This window comes from Camarhynchus parvulus, chromosome 2 (genome assembly GCF_901933205.1).
Source record: "Camarhynchus parvulus chromosome 2, STF_HiC, whole genome shotgun sequence".
Lineage (NCBI taxonomy): Eukaryota > Metazoa > Chordata > Aves > Passeriformes > Thraupidae > Camarhynchus > Camarhynchus parvulus.
Genome location: NC_044572.1, coordinates 125,212,102 through 125,235,361, shown reverse-complemented (window position 1 = coordinate 125,235,361; position 23,260 = coordinate 125,212,102). Strand labels below are relative to the sequence as shown.

Sequence of the window (23,260 nt, the reverse complement as noted above, 5' to 3'; positions counted from 1 at the left end):
GGCTTAAAAAGCACACCTCTTAAAACCAGTCTGCTCCTTTATTCCTGTTTCTCTTTTTATAGCTGTATTTTCCACTCCCTATTGCTTTGCTGGCTGCCAGACTGAGCTCATTAACAGTCAGTACCTTTCCCACAGAATCCAGTGCAGACCAGTACCTGACCCCTTAATGACAGTTTTCAGAAAAACAACTTTCTGCTGACAAAATGATGCTCTTACCCCCATTGAAGCTGCAACAGCAAGTAGAAAGAGTTTGCATGAAACATAACAGAATTTAAACTTGAACTGAGATGCATTTTCAAACCAGTCAAAATTTTCTTGCTTCAACTTGTCTGAAACCCCTCATTATAAAGAGTTCTTGAAAGCGCCCAATTTTTTTGTCAAGGTAACATTTCCAAAATCACTGGTAAATGAAGAGCATTGAGTCCACCTAAAAATATGGTCAGCTTTTTCCTCTTTGTCTGTGTGTGTACTCACACTTCTTGTACAACTCAAGTACTTTTCACATGGACACATCAATTCTGTTACTTCCTCTCCTCCTCCATGTCACCAACTCTCCCACTATGCATCTAATGCAGGAAAAGAGATTAAGAAGGAGGTGCTGTGAAAAAAGCATCCTTTAGCATACAGAAGGGAAGAATAAAAAGGCTGATTCCCTTCCCTGAAATGCAAATGCTCATTTGAGATGCAACAATTGTGTCCATATTAGATAAAAGACAGCTTGTAACAGGAACATGCATTAATTTAAGTGGAGGACACTTAAAATTCAGATAAAGAGCAAAACTTCACAAATCACAAGACAGTCCTTTAATCTTTCCTGTTTCCAGTTTTGAAAAATCCAAGATGAAAAATAATGCAAGGCATTTTTCTAAATAGTTTTGAGACTATTAGGAATATATATTTGTATAATAGGTTGAAGAGGTCTGTAATATGCATACATTTCCAGAAATAATTTTGCTATTTTACTAAAAAGAATGTTTCTCCATAAAAACTGATACATTTTACTGCAAATAGTTATACAGATTTTCAGTAACATTATACATGTTAAAAGTTAGTAAAATACTTACTAGCAAGAAAAAGTCATGTCTCATTAACCTCAAGGAGTATTTAAGGTAGTGAAACTTAGTAAATAAGTGATACTTCTCTTACTACATTGCACACCTTACAGAATCTGCAGAGGGCACACATGCTTCATGTGTGTGAAGTCAGGAATCTTTCAAACAGCACTATCTGCTAGGGTTCTGCTCATGCTGCAGAAATCCTCATCATCCCAAATGCATGAAAGGAAGAATTACACCAGCTCCACCCAATTCTCCTCACTTCTAAAAGCCCATATTAGCTGAAAAGTTCCCAAGGTTTGAGAGGTGGATGGTAGGGTTTCTAAAGGTGATAAACATCCTCAAGGATCAGTCACTGCCAGGTAAGCAAGCAATCTCTTCTTGAGGACTTGATGCAATACTCTGGCAAATTGCCGTATTTTCAGGATGGTGAAAATAAATCACAAGTGCACTAGTGCATTACCTCTTGAAATACCATTCGACAACACATCTAGCAGGCAAACCAAATGTAAAATATTCGAGATACAGGACCAGATTACTTGAACATTTTGAATTCTGGAATAACTTAACATGGACAGATTATATTGTTCAGGCTATGGTAGGATAAGCCTCGACTGCCAGTAAGTTATAACACATAACAAGAGATTTAGTTCTTGAATTAGTTAGTATTATTAAAGTAGCTGTGCTCCACGTTGGTCATATTTAATTAAAACCTTTGCTTTTCTCAAGCTATCAAGTTGCCCTCCAGGTAGGGTACCATAAAGGGAGGCAAAGCACTTCAGAATGCATGCAGGTGATAGCTCTGTCATCCTTTTTATTGAAATAGCTTTTATAATTGCAGAAGCCAGGCTTTAAAAATATATATCTGGACAGGAAAAGACTGAAAATTACTATATATAATGTACATCTGAACTGCAGTGATGTACAGTCACAAGGGATCCTCTGCCATGTCTAGGCTGCTCGAGAGCATGATTAGGTCAACTAAGAATATGACAAGTCTTTCTGCTTGAGCTGTAATTATCAAAGCAAAAATCTAAGTCAAGGACTAGTCCCATCTTGCAGTTTTATAGATCAGAATGTTCTTTGAACTCCAGTGATGATTCTAATGAAGATAAGTGGTACACATCAAACAACTGAGTCATTGTCTGTTTTCCAACAGAAACTGCAAACATGGCATTCTACCTGGAAAGGAACAGATCTATTATCAGAATGATCTAGCAGCGCAGTTGGGAACTGCTAGACTGTAGCAATCCTCTCCGTGCTGCAATGTCAGAGGACAGTATTGGCTTGCCCAGATAACCTTGCAGAGCATTACAATGACATGTTCCCAATTATAGGTGCATCCAATCTGACAAGCAGAGATACCCAGCTAAAACACAGAAAAACTAATGAAGTGGGTTTGGCATCACTGTCTTTAGTCACAAGTCTCAAACCTATTCTGACGGAAACTATTGCTGTCATTGAACATTTCCTAGCTCCTGTGAACTGCTAATGGCATTAGACCAAAAATCCATAATTTTCAGATATCTCAGGGCCCAAATGAACACAAAACCAGAACGAGAAACCAGAAACTTGCAAATGAAGTCTATTTCTGATCAGCTAATCTTGCCATAATGCTACACTTCAGCATTTTATGTTAGCTGTGTGCCAGACTGAAAAAGGCAGAAAATGCTATGTCTGCTGCAAGAAGCTGACAATGAAATTATGACAAATGGATGCTTCTTCTCGCTGATAGGGCTGGTAGCAACACAATTGCTAGTGATCTTGGGCTACATGCACATAAATATACATTTTCTAAAATCTCAAGGGAACCATTCAGTTCTCAAGGAAACAGAGCGCTTCACAGGAAACAGACCTTTCATATAAGGTTACAAAAGCTAAGACTGTTTCACAACCTAATTTCATCACTGTATTTGAAAAAAATCCCCAAGAAATCGCTTCTCTAAAAATCCTACCTCCAAATTGGAATTATGACTCCTCTTTTCAGTTTGTTAACAGGCAATACAGCTGGGAAAATTGTCCAGCTGATGTGCTGACAAGCTAAGTACCAGAAGCAGCTTGAGTCATTCTGAATTTGAAGAATCACATAAAATCTTGAGTGTAAGCTTTATCTTCTACTAGAACTGATATAGCTATCACTTCCTGAGTGATAGCTCAGGAAGTATGTATGAGGTTCACTAATGTCAAGTACTGCACCCTCCACTTGGGTCACCATAACCCCATGAAGCACCACAGGCTTGGGAAAGACTGGCAGAAAATCTGCCCAGTGGAAAAGGACTTGGGCATACTGGTTAACAGCTGGCTGAACATGAGCCAGTGTGTGTCCAGATGGCCAAGAAGCCCAAAGGTATCCTGGCTTGTAGCAAAACAAGAGTGACCAGCAGGACAAGGGCTGTAATTCTGTAGTTGTTCCACTGCACTTGGCACTGGTGAGGCCACAACTCAAATCCTGTGTCCACTACTGGCCCCCCAGTTCAGGAAGGACATTGAGGTGCTGGAGCATGTCCAGAGAAGGGCAACAGAGCTGGTGAAGGGTCTAAAGAGTAAGTCCTATGTCGAATGGCTGAAGGAGAAAAGGAGGCTCAGGGATGACCTTACTGCTCTGTACAACTCCCTGAAAGGAGGCTGTGGCCACACGGGGGCTGGTCTCCTCCAAAGCAACAAGCGATGAGATGAGAGAACATAACCTCAAGCTGTGTCAGGAGAGGTTCAGGTTGGACATCAGGCAGAATTTCTCCAAGGAAAGTGTTGATAAGCATTGGAATGGAGTGCCCAGTGAGGTGGTGGAGTCACCACTCTCAGAGACGTTCAAGAAGCATCTCATTGTAGCACTTAGTGCTGTGGTCTAGTTCACAAGACACTGATAGGTCACACGTTGGACTTGATGATCTTGGAGGTGTTTTTCAACCTAAATGACTCCATGATTATCATATTCACAATTTAGTATAAAGGAGGGAATTAGAGCATTCTGAACTAAACAACTAAGATCAGGCTGATAAAACCCTAATGACCACACCACTCATTTGACTGGGGATTATGTCAACCAAAAACAAGATAATACTTAAGAAATCTGAGATATATGCATACATGAGAATGAAAGCATAGTTTTCTGTATGGGAAATGAATCACCTATTTATACAAGCTTTATGATACTCTACTGGATTGGTAGCACACTGGTATAACAAGTTAGACAACTATTTGCAGGTTGTTTCCGTATATAAAAATCTATCGGTAAGTTACATTGCCAAAGAACAAGTTTAGAGTTCTATTTTTAAATAAAAAATCCACTGTAAAGAAATTATTAATTTGACTTATAGGACACCTGCTCACAAAATTACTTCAAAACAGTTATTTCTAAATATCTTTCTGTTGGTCTTTTTTTATATATTTTATTTTATTTTTTTAATCCTACATACATGTGTTTGCCCTCTAGGCACATTTTTAAGGCTTAGTTCTTCCCAGCATCTTCCTCACACAAAAGTATTTAGGTGATGTTTCAAGTGAGCTAAACTGTAAAAGGTAATATTGTGCCTTGAACAAGAAAATTAAGAAATACAGATCTCCTGACTTCAAAATTAAATTATTTTAAGCATACAGCAGCAAACCAGAGGAACACATGTTCCTTGCATATATGTTTATATGCTTTATCAGAGTATCTTTAGACTAATTATTTCATGTAAAACCATCCATTAACTATGCAATGTGAATAGTATCTTAAATTGTATGTTCTTCATTGCAATTTCCCTGTGTAGAGCCACTGACTAATTGACTACATAATTAACATTAACCACAACAAAGAAAAAACCTTTATCTCACTAAAACTTGCTATACTGTAGAAACAAGATGCAGGTGAACACATGCTTTAAACTAATCCTTTTAACAGTTCTTTTCAAGGGACGTTGTCCCTCTTCACTGTTACAAATATTAGTTCTTAAAAAGGAATTACAGTAACATACCACAGAAGTCTGCCTCCAGGCCTCTCAGCAAAAGGCTAAAGCTTCAAGCAACAGTAGCACTGAAAAGTGAAATGAAAGGAAATTAAAACGAAGAATTGTTATTCCCATAGATCAATCAAAGTAAGACGTTTGAGGAACTACAGTTCCTCTTAAAATAAATAACCTCTCCAACAGTTTTATGTGTCCATGACAGCAGCACTGTAAGGATTACTCGAGGGTAATTCAGAGCCTTTTTGAGGGAATAATATATACTACATATTATAAAAGTCCAGCAAGAAGAGCCCTTTAAGATTTTAAGCATGAAGACCCAATTACTGGTTTTGTCCTATCAATTAATTTTTTTTTAATAAGGTGACAGTGGATTAGAGTAAATAGATCAAAATCATTAGCCCCCAATGTTGTTTATGCTCTAACTAATCTCTGCATCCTTACACAGCTAAAGGATGACAAAGAAAAGTCCGTGAAATCAGTATTCCACAGTGGTCCAGCACATCTCAGTAGAAACAATAACATTTTGAAACCAACAATCACAAAATTGCACTTTACTGTAGCCCAGAAGCATTTCAAACCTTCCTGTATATAAACCAAGTGCTCTCCAGTCAGCTGCCCTCCAGTTCTGTATCACAGCAGCTACTTGCACTCAGCATTCCCTGCACCTGGGAGGCATCATTCATATTCAGCATATCCACAGGCAGTGGTTCCTAAGACAGGCACACAATAATCATGCTGATTCCTGGAACCATCACGTATGCTAATCACCTGCCATGAGGATTTTTTAAAAAACCCTTCTGAGTAGGGGAAGTACCAGAAGCAAACTGCCACAACTAGAATTCAGCTGCCTCCTAACTATGCCTTTGATAAAACACTGAGTGAAAGTGCACTTGATCCATCTACAAGATGGAAAATGGATCTAAAGGATATAGTCTCCTTCAATCAGTGAACAAAGCATAATTCAAATCAGTAAAGACTATCCCTTAAACAGAAGCTTGGATCCAGCAACCAAGCCCCTAAAATTCCTCTATTCATAAATCCTTCAGACACTTAATAATGCCCTTTCAAAATGTCTGAGCAAAAGCATCTCATCTAAAGCAATATTAAAGATAAATCAAAGAAGTCAAACAGAATCAGAGTTAATGGAAAAGACCTTTAAGATTATAAAAAAAACCACATCACAGTTCTACTTCCTCCCTACCAGCTTGCAGAAACCATACCACACCTTCAAATGTCACGCTAGGAGGGGCCAGTATTAATCTTTGCCTAACTGATCTATGAACAGAAGTAATATTATTCTTAATAAGGAACTAAGATCTACAAATACTAAGTTGATCATATATTACTTATGTTGGAAGAGCATCTTGACTTTCACAGAAAAATAAACAGGAAGGAATAGAAGGTATCTTACTCTGTAACTTTGTCCCTGAAGGTATTTCATTCAGGAAACCATGTAATGATGCATTTGTTCCTAAATAAAATTAAGGTTAAAAAAAAATTAAATTCCATCCCATATATGTGTATGAGATTTTAGTTTTGTTACCCCTAACACTAGGGCTTCCCTTTAGCATTCAATTCTGGAGAAAAAATTGGCATAAAAGAAGACTGTATGAGCACTGTGGTACCAACTCTGCTACTTTGGATTTCTGGATGACATTTAATAATAGCTCAGTTATTAAGCCTACCAGAAATAGCTTTTTGCTTTTGTTACCTGAACTGAAATTAGTCTAACAGTCACCTACAATGAATCGGTATAGTTGAATTTTAAGACATTTAGCACAAACATACTTGTTGCAAAAACACTGCATTCTTCCTAACACCACAACAGATAAACAAAAGGACCTCTGTTAAAAGAGTCCTTTAACATCTCTCCTATTTTTTTTTCCTTCAAATGCTTTTTGGTATTCTGCATGCACTTTGAAACATCTTTCCTCTATTAGTATACCTATATAAAGTTAAAATTTAAAGCTCCAGCTGCAGGAAAAAACATGCTGGGATTAAGTTTGACTGTTTTTTACTTTTACTAAACAAACTTTTTGCACCAGGACAGAAATATCTTTAACTCGAACCTTCAGGGACATAACCCTCCAGGAAAATAAATGTAAGTGTTGGGAGGCAGGGCAATACATATTACTTTGAGGATACTTAATGTACTTTATAGATAGGAGTATGCAAGCAAAAGTGAAGAGGTTTAAAACTTTTCCCTAGTGGAAGAGTAAGCTATGACAACATGAACATTATCTAAGATTTGTCTTGTATATATTATGCAACTACAGTGAAGAAAGAAAACAACCACCCACTCAACCAGCAGCTCAGAAAGAACAGCATGCGGTTTTCAGGAACGATGCTGACTCTCGAAAATCTCCTCTCTCAGAGGTAAGGGTGCTTTTCAGAGCGGCGTTTGCACCGCCACAGAGACCGCCACTACGGAGTCAAACCTTCACAAACCCCACAGCTTTAACTTCACCGAGTTCCAACACCCGCGGGACGGCGGATGGGGCAGCGATCCCTCGATCCCCGCAGCAGCCGCAGCTGGCAGCGCGCTCCGCGGCCCCCCGCAGGAAGCGGGGCCGCAGCTGCAGGGACGTTTCACGCGAGGAAGGGCGAGGATAGCAGCCGCCCGGAGCCCTGCCCTGCCGCCCCAGCCCCGCACGGGTCCCACTGGACAGGGCAGAGGGGCCAAGAGCTCAAGCCCAGTGGGACACGGCGGCCGCAGGGGCACGACCGGAGCCCACCCTCACCTGCAGCGCGCAGCCTCCGGACCCCCGACCCGCGGCGGCCACACCCGCGCAGCCGGACGCGCCCCGCCCCGGGGCGCAGGCGCAGAGCCCCCGTGCGCGCCCCCCGCCTCGGCCGGGCCAGCGGCCGCTCGGGCCCGGGGTGGCTCAGGGCCCGGCCGCGCAATGTCCGGCCCGAGGCACGGCGGGCTGCCCGGCCGGGCGGGCGGCCCTTGCCCTTGTGCCCCCGAGCCCGGGCAGGGCCGCGGGGCGGAGCGGCTCCTCCGCAGGCGGGGGGCGGTGCTGGCAGCGGCGATGGCGGCGCTCATGGCGGCGCTGGCGCGGCCCTTCCGCCGCGGCCCCGCTGGCCTGGGGACAGCGCTCCGGCGAGAGGCGATGGGCGGCCCCTGCGGCCGGGGGACTCAGGTAGCCAGGGTGCCGCTCGCTGCGGGGAGCGCGGCCGCTGCCAGGGACCGCTTGGAATGCGGTGCCCGGGGGGCTGGGGAGTCACCGAGCCTGGAGGTGTTTTAGGGAAGACCGGACGTGGAGCTTAGTGCTGTGCTGTATTTGGCGTGGTGGGGTTCGCTCGTAGGTTGGACTCGGTGATCTCAGAGGCCTCTTCCAGCCTACTTCACTCCGATTCCCACAGGGTGCGGCCGCCGCTCGCCCCCGCGGAGCCGCTCCGCCGGCATGAGGGAGGCGGGCGGAGGCTCCGGCAGCGCGGGGCGTAGCGAAGGACGGGTTTGTTTGTGCGAAAACAGCCCTGGGCTCGTTTGAGCAGTACGCGTTTGATTTTTGCTTCAAACCTTGTGTTTACTCCGTACTTACGGTTTATGTCCAGTCTAGTGCTCTGTTCGTTTTCCGGCGTAATCGTGAGCTTCTGATGAATATAATTCAAATCCTTGCTTGATGAAGTGACATTTTGTCTTATGAAGATTTTTTAAAATTTTAAAGTCTTTTGTTTTGTTCATAATCGGAAATATAACCGGTGATACAGACAAGAAAAACCTTTTTTTAACTCGGAGTGATAATGTTCATTAATACCTATCTTACGATCCTACACAGGTGCTTAGGAAAAGCCTTCAGAGAGGAGTTGTGCTTTCAACAGGCTCCTTTCTGGTTTATGAAGCTCATAAGCTGATTTCTGGCTTTGCTGAGGTTCATGCAAGCTTCAAAGGTAATATTTTCTAATTTTGAAGTATATTGGGTAATCTGATATGAAACTTAAAATTTTTAGTACCAGAATTATAGAGGAAAATGGTGCAATGCCTTTTGATTTTTTCCATTAAGACTGCATGCAGTGTCATTTCATGATAAGATGCTTTTGAATTGGTTATGGGTGATGTGGTAGCACTTCAACAAGTGATTATTTCAGGTATAACTGAAGGCAGATTAGTAGCTCATCCTGTCAGGGACAGAACACATGCACGAGGCGGATAATAACTAATTTGTTGCCCAATCTTTAATTACTCTTATTTACTCTTACTTTAATTAAGTCTTAATGGGTCTGTTGGGAATGCAGACCAAAACTTAATCTATTTCTAGAAATTTTAGCTAGTTGAGATTGTCAGTATGAACACTATGTAATTCCTGTTTAATCTAGTTGAGCAATACCAAGATGGCTCCTCATATAAAATTGAGAAATGTCTTCTATCTCCCTAACACTAAAATGCGGGAAGCAAAGCCTTGCTTTACCGACTAGAAAACAATTTAACAAGTGGTAAAATGTTTTTTTGTATCCTTTGCATAAGAATAGACTCACTGTGGGAAGGACAGCAACAATATCTTAAAAGGGGATATTGTTACAGGCTTAAACTTGCCTAAATAAGGAATCTCAGAGTAAGCATGACTGAAAGGAGAATGAGCCTAAACTGGATGTGTGCTCACTGTATAGTTGAGGTAGTAGCCAGTTCAGGTAACCTGTTTCTCTGTGTCTTAAAAAGAGGAAGACCTTAGATGTTTATGCAGAGAGAAATAAAAATTCAGATAATAAACTTTTAAAAGGATAAGGAGCTGTTTCATGTGCAGGAGTATCAGTGAGTAGATCTGAAGTAGCTACTCTACACAATTAAGAAATAATAATAATGAGGAATAAAGAATTCATAATTTCTCATGAGGAATATAAACATAAATAATACTGCTTAGTTGGTCTTTTCAGTGCTCCCACATGAATCTGACATTTACATTGCCAAGAAAAGCAATGCTAATGGGCTTTCTATACAAGACATGTGATAAATATGGTAAAAACAAGGGTAAAATAGAAATACCTGGAAAATACTCTAAAGTAATACAAGTATAATAATTTGTATAAAACACCTTGTGGGAAATGCATTCAGAAGTTTTGAGTTCTGAGCATTTAGTCTTTAGATATGTTAGTAGTGTTCAGGTCAGCAAGCAAACTATTTAGTGAAGATCATACTGAAGATGTACCATGAAGCTCATTTTGGACACTAAAATCCAAAGCCCACATAGACCATTATCTTATCTTTGAAAGGGTTGAAAGAAGACATTTAGAGACAGCAAGGTTAAAAATTATCCAGAATGCATTGATTTATATTCTAGAATGTTTTCAAGCTGAAGAGGAGGCTTTTGTGTTCAGTTGCCTTCAATGTTTTGCTTCTTCTGTAAAAAAAACTGTGCTGACTTTAAATTGGCTACCATATTTAGTAGGCAACTTGAAAAAGGAAACCTTACAAACATGATTAATTTTTATGAAAGGAGTTAGAACTTATGTTTTGACTTCTAAGTTTGATCATGGACCCAAGAGTAATACCAAAGAGACAATAAGCATAGGTAGGTCTGTAAAAAATTAGACAAAGCTTTTGACTTAACAGGTATTTTTTAATGCTTTGATGTTGGCAGAAGAGTAAACTTGAAGCTTGTTCTTCTCCTGTACAGTTACATACATCAACAAAATTACCCATCTGCTTCCCTTTGGGTATTTCTCCTTCTAATTCTATCCTTTTTCATGCTCTAACCCTAATCCTCTATAGTGTGGTGTTTGATAATTCTGTTTCCTGTATGCTGTTCCAAGTGCTATATTTATTTATATATTATTTATATATTATTATATTCATGCAGTTGTGGAAATTATATTTCCCCACTACTGTTGTGTTTCAGAGTATTTTCTAGAAAAAGCATAAAAATAATGGAACTTAGTTCATAAATTGATATTCTAGAAAACCAATTCTGATTTTCAAAATTATTTTTGCTATTAGTATGTTAAACACAGAGGAGTTTCAGTAGATTGTCTTTTTTGGGCTTGTATTTGGGAAAATCCTATGGACTTCAGTCAGAAAACCTTTAAGCAATGTTTTGTTTTAGCTTGTGAGTAAATAATAGGACTCACTCAAACTGCAGTAATGTTCTGGCTAAACTGTGGAACCATACTGAGAATGAAGAATATTTTTAAAAGTTGAGCGTTTTTCATTGTTATTTTAAGATTTAAATTCTTTACATATACTAATGAAGGGGTGTTGTTACTCTCAACTCTGTGCTGCACTTGCTCTCCTCATCCATTTTCCATACTTTTTTTTTCTTTTCTACCATTTTCACAAGTTAAAAAATAACTTCTTTCTAGTAGTCTGATGCACTGAGAAAGACACCTTGGGATGTTAAATCTGTCCAGCACCCAAATCTGTCATGCTGAAAGCTGTTGTAGTCTTACTGGAGAGGCACCAGTTGTCATCCTCATTGTGCATGTTGCTTACTCAGTCCTGCTGTGCTTGTAAGTTTGAAGTGATGGCCTAAAAATGAGCTACATCATTTTCAACTAGGTTGTCTTGCTTTAAAATGTTTTGGTGATAATGTCTCAATTAATTCGTTCTTCTGTTTTCACAATTTTAATTCCTTCATAAGTGGAAGATGTGATTGAACAAGCAGACTACCTGTATGGGAGTGGAGAAACTGAAAAGCTGTATCGGTTGCTGGTTCAGCATAAAAACAGGTACTTCATTGCCTTGGGACATTAGTGTAGCTTCTTTTCTGTGCTCTTCTATATCAGTTTTTCAACTGATATACTCATTGTGGAATGCTGGAGAACCTATTTTTCACCCTTAAGTAAGTAGGAAGGAAGGACTTGTGATCTTTTTCCTCCTGACGGAAAAATGAATGAAGAAAGAACAGATAGTTGTAGAAGGTGAGGGTTAACCCTCAAGTTTTTTAGTCATGGTTGTTCATTACTCTAAGAATCCCTTAGAATATACTGCAAAATTCTGGAAGACTTTAAAGTCTCTATTAAGTTAGTAAGCCAATGGTAGTTATCTAAAGTATAATGAAGTGTAAGCAGTGTTCCAAAGCAGTATGTTAACAAAATGAAACTTAAGATCCATAAGCTTGGACTGCAACCTACAATACACCATTTGGTAAATGATATAAATAAATACTTAAAGGTACAGGTTTATGTGCTGGTGGTACAGCTAATCTGTGGTTTTTCCACTTTTTTTCTAGGAAGAATTTAATAATTTAAATACAATTAGAAGGAAAAAAAACACATAATAATTTAAGTATTCCAAGTAAACATCAATACAAATCAGCAGAGTGCTGGAAAAAAATACCATCTAGCTAAGAAGAGAGTAGCCCTCTTTTTCCTTCTGGTGTTTTGAGTGGTACCATTGGAGTTTCTTAAATCTGTCTTTTTCTGGAGAAAACAAAAACCTTTCCTGCAGATGGGTTTGCTTTGCAGACCAGAATGGCAGACCAAAGGTACTGTCAGACAGTCTGTAATAGTGGGCTTTCATTTGCTGTTTGTTACCTTGGAGTTGTACATAACATAGTATGACAGATGATTCACTGTTGTCCTATCACACACTTGGGATATTCTTTAAAAGATTCCTTTTTTGCTTTGTTTCTCTGATTGCTTTAAAACATCAGTGTTTCTGTTCCTAACCAGCGATGATGCAGAGTTGTTATGGCGGCTGGCACGGTCCTCACGGGATCTGGCTCAGCTTGGTAGTACTTCTGCAGAGGAGAAGAAAAAACTGACATATGACTCCCTCGAGTATGCAAAAAAAGCACTTGAAAAAAATGAATCAAATTTTGCAGCACACAAGGTGAGCCTTGCAAAATAAGTGAAATCTTGTTTGATTTCTGCTTACAGAAAACAGAACAAATGTCATTGTGCTGTTTTAGGAAACTTCAGCATAATATAACTTTTCAGCTCTGAATGAATGAGACTTCCAATTCTTCCTAAATTTTTTGGAAGATCCGAGTTCAGACTTTTCCAGGTAAACTTGCTCTAGGGAAGCAGAAACATTCAGTGCAGGGACCATGGAAAGAAGTGACTGGTCAGGGTAATAACAGCTGATGAAATCAGCTCCTCCTGCCCCAACCTCGCCTTAAAAATGTTGTACGTCACACATTCAGCATGCCTTTTCTAGGCTCTGTAGAGTTTCACTGGAAATATTTCAGGCCCTGGCTACATTCTGCCCCCTGTTTTTTTGAGTTTTTTTTTTTGTTGTTTGCTCCTTTTCTCACAGGCAAAGAGATAGCAAAATGTAGTCACTTGCCTTGGTATCTTGGATCAGGAGAGAACATTGATTCTCTTTACACATGCAGACCAGCAGCTTGCTCTGATGTTGATCAAGCTGTTCACAACAAATACTTACTGCTTGCCGAAGCTTGCCTAAACCCGGCCTAGCTCTGTATCCGGTAGCCACAACAGGAGTGGGGAACAGCTGAGGTCTGGCGTTTGCCCACAGCTGAACCTAAAAAGCTGCAAACTCTGCAGTGCACCCTGCTACAGCCACGGCAGGGACCAGGTGAAGAAGGAAGGAGGAGGCTCTTTGTCTTGAGGTTCCACTGGTAAAGTTTACTCCAGGTGGAGGGAGCACGACCAAAAGAGCCCTCGCCCAAAGGGCTCAAGGTGTTTTGTTCAGGTGGGTGGATACAAGTCAGAGGGTGGATACAAACAGCTAACCAATCAGGAATTCCCAGGGGAGGAGTGAGGGGATTATGTCAACACTGTGGGGCCAATCAGGACAGGGGAGGAGAGGGAAAGATCACATGGGCCATCGTGGATTAAGGGATTTTTAAGTGGGCGTTTCAATCAGGGATTGGCTCAGGGATGAGTGGCAGGGAACATTCAGGAAAAGGGGTGGGGTTACCTTGACAGGCAGGGAGGGGACTAGAACAAAGGGAGGGTACGGAAAGACCAACTTGGGGAAAATGTGAGGGTAACAAAATGAACCATTTAGCAGTAACTTAATGAAATAAACATGAACCGCAGCACTGCTTGTGGTTGTTTGTGGCAGTGGCAGCTGTACTGGTTGCAAGGTTTTTAAAAGGTACTGTTAATATAGTGCTGTATTAAATGTTTTTTTTTGTTATTTGAATTACAGTGGTATGGAATTTGCCTCAGTGATGTTGGGGACTATGAAGGAATCAAGACTAAAATTGGAAATGCTATTATCATCAAAGAGCATTTCCAGGTAATGCCGTTTTTTGCATATGACAAGATTCATGTGTCCAGTATGTATATTGTGTGACAGCTGGTAACTAATTTTTGGTGAAATACTGAAAGCATACTTCTGTTCAGACTTTCTAGTAGCGCTTTGGTTTTTGGGTTACTGTGACGTATGCTCCAGAAATGCCCCAGAAACACATAGTACAAATTCTCTTCTGCAGTAAACTAAGTCACTTTAGAAAGGAGTCTTGAAACAGGTAAAGTGCTTTAGACACCTCTTAGGAGTAGATCAGTTGTAACTGATATTGAGAAATGGCAGGGTGGCTGTCCTTTTAACTGTGGATTATGCAACAGTAAAGGACAAATGCTGGAGAAGATGAAGAACTACTAATTTTACATCACCAGAGATTATATCAAAATCTGAACATGCCAAGTCTCAAATGCAGGGTTTAATAACCTACTAAAGAGATGTGCTTAGACATCTGTCAGTGTCATCAGACTTCTGGAGGTGAGCTGATTAAGTTGTGCACTGAATAAGTGGTGTGTTGCCTTGAAATTCTACACACCACAGTCTGGTTTAATTAACAGCATGCTAACAAGTCTATTTTAAAATGTATTTTAATCCATGTGTCAGAACAACTTTTTTACATATTGGGTTTTTGTTTCTTCCCGCACCAGAGAGCCATTGAACTGAATCCAAAAGATGCTACAACAATTCATCTTATAGGGATTTGGTAAGATGTATTTTCAAACTAAAGTTAGCACATGGCACAGAAAAATGCAAGAGTATAAAATATCTTGCATTAATTACAGAACTGCTTGGCATAATTTGGAATGTACTTGCAATTGATGCAAGCATGAAAACGTATTGAACAGATATAGGATGTCATGCCTTGAAAATGTCTAGCTATTCTTATGCAGTTGTAAAAGATGAAAAAGAATTGTTCATTTAATTTACTTGTATGGAACTGTTAAAAACTCCTTTTGCAGATGTTACGTTTGCTTCATGGAATCCATAGTGGGCATCAGTGATAGCAAGTAGTAGCTCATTTTTTTCTGGAGTATGAATGGAGTCAAAAGTCAGCACTGACTTTACATTGAATTTCAGTGATGGCTGCAATTAATACAGTCCCTGAAAAGCTATCAAAAATGAGATGTATTCTGAAAATATTTTTGTTCCTGTCTGTCAGGCTACAGTATTTTAAAAGTTACATTAAAGAAAGGGAGCTTATAAATGCATATATATTAACCAAAAATCATTGAAATTGAATTTACTTCTCAATGAAAATGATACTAAGAATTACTGTTACATAGCAGGTAACTGTCTGAAAAAGACCAAAGATGTCACATTGTTTTACCAGAGATGTCTATTGTAAGATTGAGATATTGAAAATAAAGAAAGGCAATGTATTTTCAGCCTAAAAGAATACTAAAACCCAGAGTCAATTTTTCTGTGGGTTTTTTTGATCCTAAATATCAAAGAAAATGATAATGATAAATGCTCCAGAGTTTTTTACTAGTTCAGAACCTTTGGAATCCACAATTCATTTCCATGTGAGCTAACAATTGCAGTAGTCCAGATTTTTAAGCAGAAGTATATGCTAGCAAGTGACTAAGCCCCAAAGTCCATTTTGAGATAGGAAGCTTGTTCTGGAAAGTACTTCAGACATTGTTCCCAAGGAAAATTAGAAAATATTATGAGAAATTTTAGATTAATGCTGCTTTTGGCTCTAAAATATTGCCATGTTGTATATTTAAATCTACTCCTTACTGAATTTCAGAGCCATCTTGAATTGAAACTGACATTTAGTATCAGCCAGTTCTTGAGTATTTTTTCTCTTTCTAATCTGTTCAGGACTAAATCTGTTTCTGATAAGGCACATCTAATGACAGAATTTCAACTCCAGCAGTGTATTCCATGTCTTGCCTGCCTCTCCTCCATACATTTACAGTTACTAATTTTTCACTTCCTCTAGAATGCTCTATTTTACACAGTGAATAACAATTGTAATCTCATTGTGGGAGGTTGCTAAAGTGAATATCGTTGTTTAATGTTTGCACCCAGAATGTTCTGTGCACTTGAAATGCTTCAATAAAAATGTTTAATCCTTCCAGCACCAATAAGATAGGTGACTGATTAATTACCTGTGTTATTTAGTAGATAGAAAACCAGCATAGCATGGCTTAGCCTAGAGCACAGTGGTTTGATTCTTGAATTTATTTTCATTCTTATAGATCAGAGTCTCAGGAATGTACTGCAGATCTACTTTATATTAATAATTGAGAAAAGCAAAATAGTGTTGAGGTAAGGTAATTATTCAGTTGTGGACATTATTCAGTTGTGTTGCTTTTGCAAATACATTAGAACAAAATACACATAAATCATTAAAATCATTCAAGCTCAAAATCTGTCTCATGTTTAGTAATTGTTCCAGTTTTAGCTACTGTAGCTAGTTCCCAGTAAAACACACACATCAAAACTTTTTTAGTAGCAGCTTCAGACATCTTGCTATTTTTGTTTACAGGTGTAAGAACATGCTTATAGAACTTGCAGTGTGTCTGCAGTTTTGACTCTTGGAACCAGCAATTATGACATCCAGGTTTATGTCCAACAACAATTCTGAGACTGTTGCTTGAAAACAAGTGAAATGTGAAGGGTAGATATAAATGTTTCTTTTTCCTTCAGGTGTTACTCTTTTGCTGAGATGCCATGGTACCAAAGAAAAATAGCTGCAACGCTGTTTGCCACACCACCAACTTCCACATTTCAAGAGGTACAGTATGAAAATATTTCACAGATTGTTATTCCCCACACAAAGCTGATGATACACTTTGTACTTACTTTCCTGACAAAAACTGACCTCTGATTATGCAATAGGCATGGAGTTGTGAGTTTACAACTGTCAGTAATAAAATGAGAACATGAGAGTAAGAGGTATCTAAAAACATAAAAACCTTTAATTTTCTTCAGCTGTAGCACACACAGAATAGTGTAAATTATTTTGGTAGTTTTTGCATGAGAAAAAAATAAACTATATGTAACTTAGCTTGTACTTACTGTTGTGCTCTGTTACAGATAACTGTCTGTTCTAGTCCAGTGGTGATGATTTTTATTGTGGTGTTATGCCATGTACCTATTTGCTAGTTAACAGAATTTGTCCCCTTATATTAAATGCAAAAAGCAACAGCTCGCTTTGTTACTTAAGATGAACAAATACCCTTTAATTCTCTGGCCACGTATGGTGTGTGTTTTTTTCAGTTGAAAGTACTTTTGTTCCTCTTTTCCGTGAAGATTCCTGCTGTCGTACATCCTACAACATACTGTCCAGATGTTAATTCTTTAAAATAGTGCATCTAAACCAGTGTGCATCTTATTTAAACACACGTACATATATAGAAGCTTGACTATTAAATTGGTAATAGAAAAGTTTTGTGCAGCTGTTTTAATCTTTGTTTAGAGCAACCAATAAGTCTTTTGTTCTCTTAAAGTGGAGGTGGGCAGGCTGCTTGCTGTTACACAAAAAACAAACTAAGAGCTGTTTGAAAAATAATAGAACTCTTTAATGGAATGGCAAGCTTGGAAGTTTTCCTGAAAAACCACTCTCAGAAGAATACAAAGTGTCAGCCAGGATTTCAAATATTGCCAGAATAATGCCAGTCCCAGCATTCAGTTCTGTAGCACTTAAACTTGCTGAAGAAGTAAACTTGTACCAGTAAGATTTTTGCAGTTTCAGTACAAAAACTGTTTTGTAGATACATCCATACTGTGAGAGCTTTTTCCCTCCCCCTGCTCCCATTAGGAAAAGTTAGGGATGGACTGAAATTTTGGATGGGAAACTTACTGAAAATGTGTGGATATCATACATGTTTATCATTATGTAAGAGAGGTTATTGACTGGTGCTCTGTGTGAGTCAGTTCTCTCTCCAATATTTATTAATGACCCAAATAGTAAGATTTTTTTTCATCTATTAAATTTATACATGAGAAATAGATGGGGAAAACTGCAGATGTGCTGGATAGTACAAACAAAATTCAAAATTTATCTTGACAAGTTGAATTGGAAAAACACAATCCAGTTTGATAGGAACAAATAGGATGTACTACACTTATGGGAAAAGTAGTAGGAGAATAGCTGGGTAAGTACTAGTTCTTTTGAGATGATGTCAAATCTAATTGGACATCAGTAGCATGCTGAATTAATAAAAAAACATATCATGGACAGGAACGCCTTCTTCAGGTGTGTGCATAAGACTTTAATTTGACTATTGTGTTGAGTTTATTCTCCACTTCAAAGAACACAACTTTGTCTTTTACAGGCTCTCCGTTACTTCCACATGGCAGAAGAAGGTAAGACCTGTGGCTCATTTTGACTGAAAAATAACTTTTAGGATTGATGACTTCCACTAAATCTCTAGCTGTCAGTATTACCTTAGTAACTGTAGCCACCAAACCCAAAACAGTATAATATGATCGGCTGATAAATGTGGTGTGCCCCTCAGCACACTGAGCTGTTACATTGCAACATTTTATCAGTATGTTACACATCTAGTGTAAATACCAAAGTGAAATTTATACCTTCCTGAGAATAAAGTACTCTTCCCTAAGGAATTCAACAGGAGTGCAGGGAGGCAGAAGAAATTAAAAAAGGGAATTCTGTGTTACTTTTTCAGAATTTTCTTAAGAGTTCGAAAGTCCTCTTTATTCTAAATAGAAAACAGAAAAAGCAGACTTTTTATTATTTCAGAAGGTATTATGCCAATCTGACGGTTAAACTGTACACATGATATAAAATAAAATATGAACATGTTATTTCTCCAGGAGTGAAGCCATAAGCAAAACTCGCTAGCTGAAAGATAAAGGAAGACAAGGGAAGACAGTGTCTATGAAAGATTTGTACATAGTTAAATTATTGAAGATTAGAGGAAAGGCTCATAGTGTGTCTTCCCGAGTGTCAGGTAATGCAGCTGTGAACTGGAACAGTGAACTTCATCTCAAAATTTGCCTCCAAAACACCTCCATATGTTTTGAAACCTGACCTTAAATCCAGCAGTAGAGAAAGCCTGTGCTGTAAGTATGAACAGCAGGCAAGATTAGTCTTTAAGAATGAATGATGCTTTATAAAAGCAAGGTTAAAATCTCTCCTTAAAAAATGTTTCTTCTGTATAGCGAAAATTAAGCTGGTATCTGTATGTGCTAGCAAATGTGCCCTATTTTCCCTTGCCTATACCTGCTAAGCTGGTTGCACTGCCTGTTGTACCTCCTAGGTCCAGAAAAGCCCAAAACCTGCAAAGCAAAGCTGTTATACTTTAAGCTCACTGCTTTGCTCTTTGTGAGGAATCTAGTGTCATTTAGTATATTAACTAGCAAGCTGCTAATTAATATAATTGTTTATGAGAAGAAAAAAAAATCTAGCAAGTGAAAATTTTACATTTGCTTCCTTCTGATCCAAAGCCAAACCATGTTTTCTAAAACAAGTATCAAAGTATAATATGCTGCTAATTTTCATCTGAAGCTTTTCTCCTGTCTCTATGCAGCTGATCCAAATTTCTACAGCAAAAATTTGCTCTTTTTGGGGAAAACATATTTGAAGTTAAACAATAAGAAGATGGCTCTTCTGTGGTTAAGCAAAGCAAAGGAGTATCCTGCACAGACAGAGGAGGACAAACAGGTGGGAAGTTAAGAGCTGTGATCATACAATCATATATCATATCCAATATGTATGACATCATGGCAGTCAAATGTTTTATAAAATTAACTCAGGGCAACTTATAGTAGACCTTTAACTCAGAATCACATCAACACCAAAAAAATTCTAGTATGTTATTAGCCACCTCTGGAAATTGCGGTTGGAAATACTCTGTTTTATTCATAGCAGAGAACTGTTACCCTTTCTTCTTCATAGTAGTTCAACAGTGCCAACAATGACCCAGGCTTAGCTGTGTTACTGAAGGTCACACAGGCACCTCACTAGCCTGTTTCTCTGTGAACACATAATCACCTTTCATGTGCCTAAAATGGGTGAGGTAGGAAGTACATTTTGGAATAGCTCACAATCATGCTAATACAAGGAAGAAAAAAACCCAAATGTGCCAAAACTTTAACTTTGCAGTCCTTTCCAGGCCCCTAGGGAGAGATTCAGATGATCTGAGTAAGACAAATAATTTGGTAATTATTACAAAGGTACTGTATCTTTGACAGCAGATCTCCAGTGCTAGATGTCAAGAATCACTTAATTACCCTTTGAAACTGTGCAGAAGGATTTTGGTTTGGAGGGTAGGCATCTGCTTCCTAGCTAAACATTCAAACTACTTCCAGGAGAGGAAATCCATTAGACTTGTTCATACCTGATAATGCATTCAGTACAAACCAAAGTAATTGCAGTTACCTTTCAAAAACAATCCTGTTAGCATCAGGACTAACAAAGCCTTGTTTCCATTTGATTTTTTTATGGTTGATTGACCTCTATTTCATTTAGCATTAAGCTGCAGTTGAGATGCAAATTCCAGTGTTCATACAACACTCTGAATGTCCAACGTAAGAAACACTGTGGTAGGATTTTGCATTTCACACCTCAGAAAAAAAACAGTACCAAGATAGTGTTTCAGAATCCCTCTGTAGATTCACTAGTAAGCCTCAAACTGTTTCTTCCAAAACTGAGTTCCTTTAGTAACATCTTTCAGTGGAAAAACAAGTCTTATATTCCTCCAGTGCCTTGCACAATGTTTAGGAATTTAATAGCCTAAAGGAATAGTGGTCTCAGGTGTGTAAGGAATTGGTCAGTTCTTCTGACAGTTACTAGTAGCCAGAGGCACACATGAAACCAGTGATCCCAAAAACTTGTCTTTCTTTAGGAACCATTCAAAAATTACAGTCAGGAGTGGATTCTGTGCAGTGGCCAAGTTGTTAAACCACTGATCTGCTTCAGCTACTTGTGGCCTTCTGGTACTGACATCTATTTCTTAATCTCTTAGAGGTTCAGAGCTGCTGAACTGAGAAAGGCAGCATTCTCTCCATTCTCTGGGTGAATGTGTAAAATGCAAAATTCATTGGGAACTAGACTTGATAGTCCACTATGAAGGAAACTGGCCTGTGCAAAGACATTTGAATCTTGTCTCAGCATAACTAGGTTTTCTGAACATTTGATACCCCAGATACTCAGAGGTTACCTGGCTTACACTGTCTGCATGGCTTGCCATGTCATTACCATTGTTGGGATGGAGGTTTTTTGTGGTTTGAGAAGGGAGGAGAGGGTGTTGAGATTTTTTTTGCTGTTCAGTTTGTTGTTGGGAGGTGTTTTAATATGATATATATTTAATATAGATGTTAGAGACCGTATTAAAAGTTTACTAGGTTTTAGCCAGAAACCTTAGGCAAACAGAGCCTCAGAAATGGTCTCACTTCTTAGATGCTGTCTAAAGTGTTGAAATCCCTAGGCTGGTATGGTATGGTATGGTCAGAGGTAGGACAGTTTCCTGTGCATGCTCCTATTGGGCTGCAGCAAATCAAGAACTAGTGTCTGTATTCAACACAAATAAACTTCATTTATGTAGTAAGTGAATGACACTGAAGACACTGGCTTAAGTGATTTATTCTGATTCATATTTCAAGTATTGAGTATCTTAAACTATGGAAGAAAAATGACTCGTCCTAGGACTGTCACAGCTGCAGGGAAACATTTGGGTGCTTCTGAGGGAAGTTTTGCTAGAAGACTCTGTAACTATCTGGGACTGTTATGTTACATTATTTCTTTCAGGTGCAGAAAGAAGCTTTGGAGCTACTTAACTCTATATAAGAAGAAACAAGATACTGGGAAGTAAGTGCCTCAGGTTTGAGCAGCATAGGAAAAAGGCCCCAAATACTACTTCAGTTTACTGAAGCTGTTACTAGAAGTACAGCTCAGACTTTCTATCTCCCTCTCATTTCTATTAAAACCTGAAGTGGAAGATCTGTTTCATTATGTGATCCTGTCTGTTCATTTACATGGGAATGAAGGGGTCTTCATTCACTAGCAGGGTCGATAGTTAGACAGAAAAGGCTGGGAGACTGATAGCCTGGGGTTTAAATTAAATTTTTACACTTCTAAACTACAACTTATTTATGAGGAATAATAAGAAATGTGACTAGCATAAGTTTAAAGAAAGGAGGGACAGGGTCATGACATAATTATAATCCTGTAGTTTTTTCTACAGTGTTTTCTTGTGAGGTTCAATGGCCTTCAAGAGTAATAGATGCTCCTACAGATTTATCATTAAGGCTGCACCATCTTAATTCCAATGCTCTTAAATGCTAGTGTTTGACTTTGTAGAAAGTGTTGTGGTTTAAAATAAAAAATGAAGGAAAAAAGAACAAGTAGGGAACATCTAAGAAAATCCCTTTATGGGTGACATCATCATGTGCAGTGAGAAGCTTTGTGATGATTTAATGGCTGTAAATGTTTGCTGGGCACACACACTTTACCCTAGACTGTAACAACAGGAGAAATACACATTCCCAGTACATTAGACAGTGACTACTGTGAAACGATATGGACTTCTGTTTGTAGACATAAAACTTTCTTCTTGGTCCTTCTACTGTGTTGGCAGGAATTTTCACCAGAAGTACAAAGTCATCTAAATTAGGTGTTCAGCCAAACAATATATTTCAATCACCCAAAAGTGGACCAAAGAATGAAGAAATACCAAACAAGTGGTATTCTCAGTAGAACAGCCTAAAAAAAAATGACTAGAAAATACCTAGTATTTGCTTTACTAGGAAAGGGTATTGCAATTCTAGGAATAAGATGAAGAACAGCATAAATTGCTTAGACTAACAAACCAAGCTAAGTCAGTAGTAAAATTTCATTTCAATCTGGGGCTTGAATTAAAGCCTGATGCCACAAAACTACCGTTAAAACAGGGGTTTCCCAACTACCATAAAAGTAACTATTATTTTTCTATTAGTAAAGCATTATAATGAAGTCTTCTATGTTACAGTGTCTCAGGGTGGGTGATAGAGTGTTTCAGAGAGAATTTTCTGCATTCATATTCTACAAAAACATCTGCATAATTGCTTCCAGTAGCTTTGTGGCAGAGGCATCTTTTTTTAGGTGCCTTTTCTCCTGCTGCACAAAGGAAGAATAACCTAATAGCTGTGAAGTG

General features: G+C 38.8%; 2 protein-coding genes across 4 annotated transcripts in view; one reads left to right on the top strand and one right to left on the bottom strand.

Annotated features, from left to right (window-relative positions):
• CPNE3 (copine 3) overlaps positions 1-7,813 on the bottom strand; it is a 29,039-nt gene extending 21,226 nt beyond the window's left edge. The window contains exons 1-3 of one of the 3 annotated variants that reach the window (XM_030971435.1): positions 7,744-7,792; positions 6,414-6,473; positions 5,012-5,070 (exon numbers count right to left, since the gene is read on the bottom strand). The gene's annotated coding sequence lies outside the window, so the exon portion shown is untranslated. Of the gene's footprint in view, positions 1-474; positions 826-5,011; positions 5,071-6,413; positions 6,474-7,743 lie in introns of those variants that run through there. The other 2 variants (XM_030971434.1, XM_030971437.1) reach the window with 2 other exon arrangements.
• Positions 7,814-7,872: 59 nt separating this feature from the next.
• Positions 7,873-22,074, top strand: RMDN1 (regulator of microtubule dynamics 1). Its single transcript, XM_030943960.1, has 10 exons — positions 7,873-8,145; positions 8,785-8,896; positions 11,578-11,665; positions 12,611-12,770; positions 14,058-14,147; positions 14,801-14,856; positions 16,809-16,896; positions 18,440-18,470; positions 19,658-19,791; positions 21,877-22,074. The coding sequence occupies exons 1-10, from the start codon at positions 7,906-7,908 to the stop codon at positions 21,913-21,915; spliced, it is 1,038 nt and encodes a 345-aa protein (XP_030799820.1). The 5' UTR covers positions 7,873-7,905; the 3' UTR covers positions 21,916-22,074.
• Positions 22,075-23,260: the final 1,186 nt, after the last annotated feature.

Coding starts and splice junctions, on each gene's coding strand:
- RMDN1 (XM_030943960.1), top strand. CDS start 7,906: ATGTCCGGCCCGAGGCACGGCGGGCTGCCCGGCCGGGCGGGCGGCCCT. Junction 14,857..16,808: donor ATTCATCTTATAGGGATTTG/GTAAGATGTATT, acceptor TTTTTCCTTCAG/GTGTTACTCTTTTGCTGAGA. Junction 18,471..19,657: donor CTTCCACATGGCAGAAGAAG/GTAAGACCTGTG, acceptor GTCTCTATGCAG/CTGATCCAAATTTCTACAGC.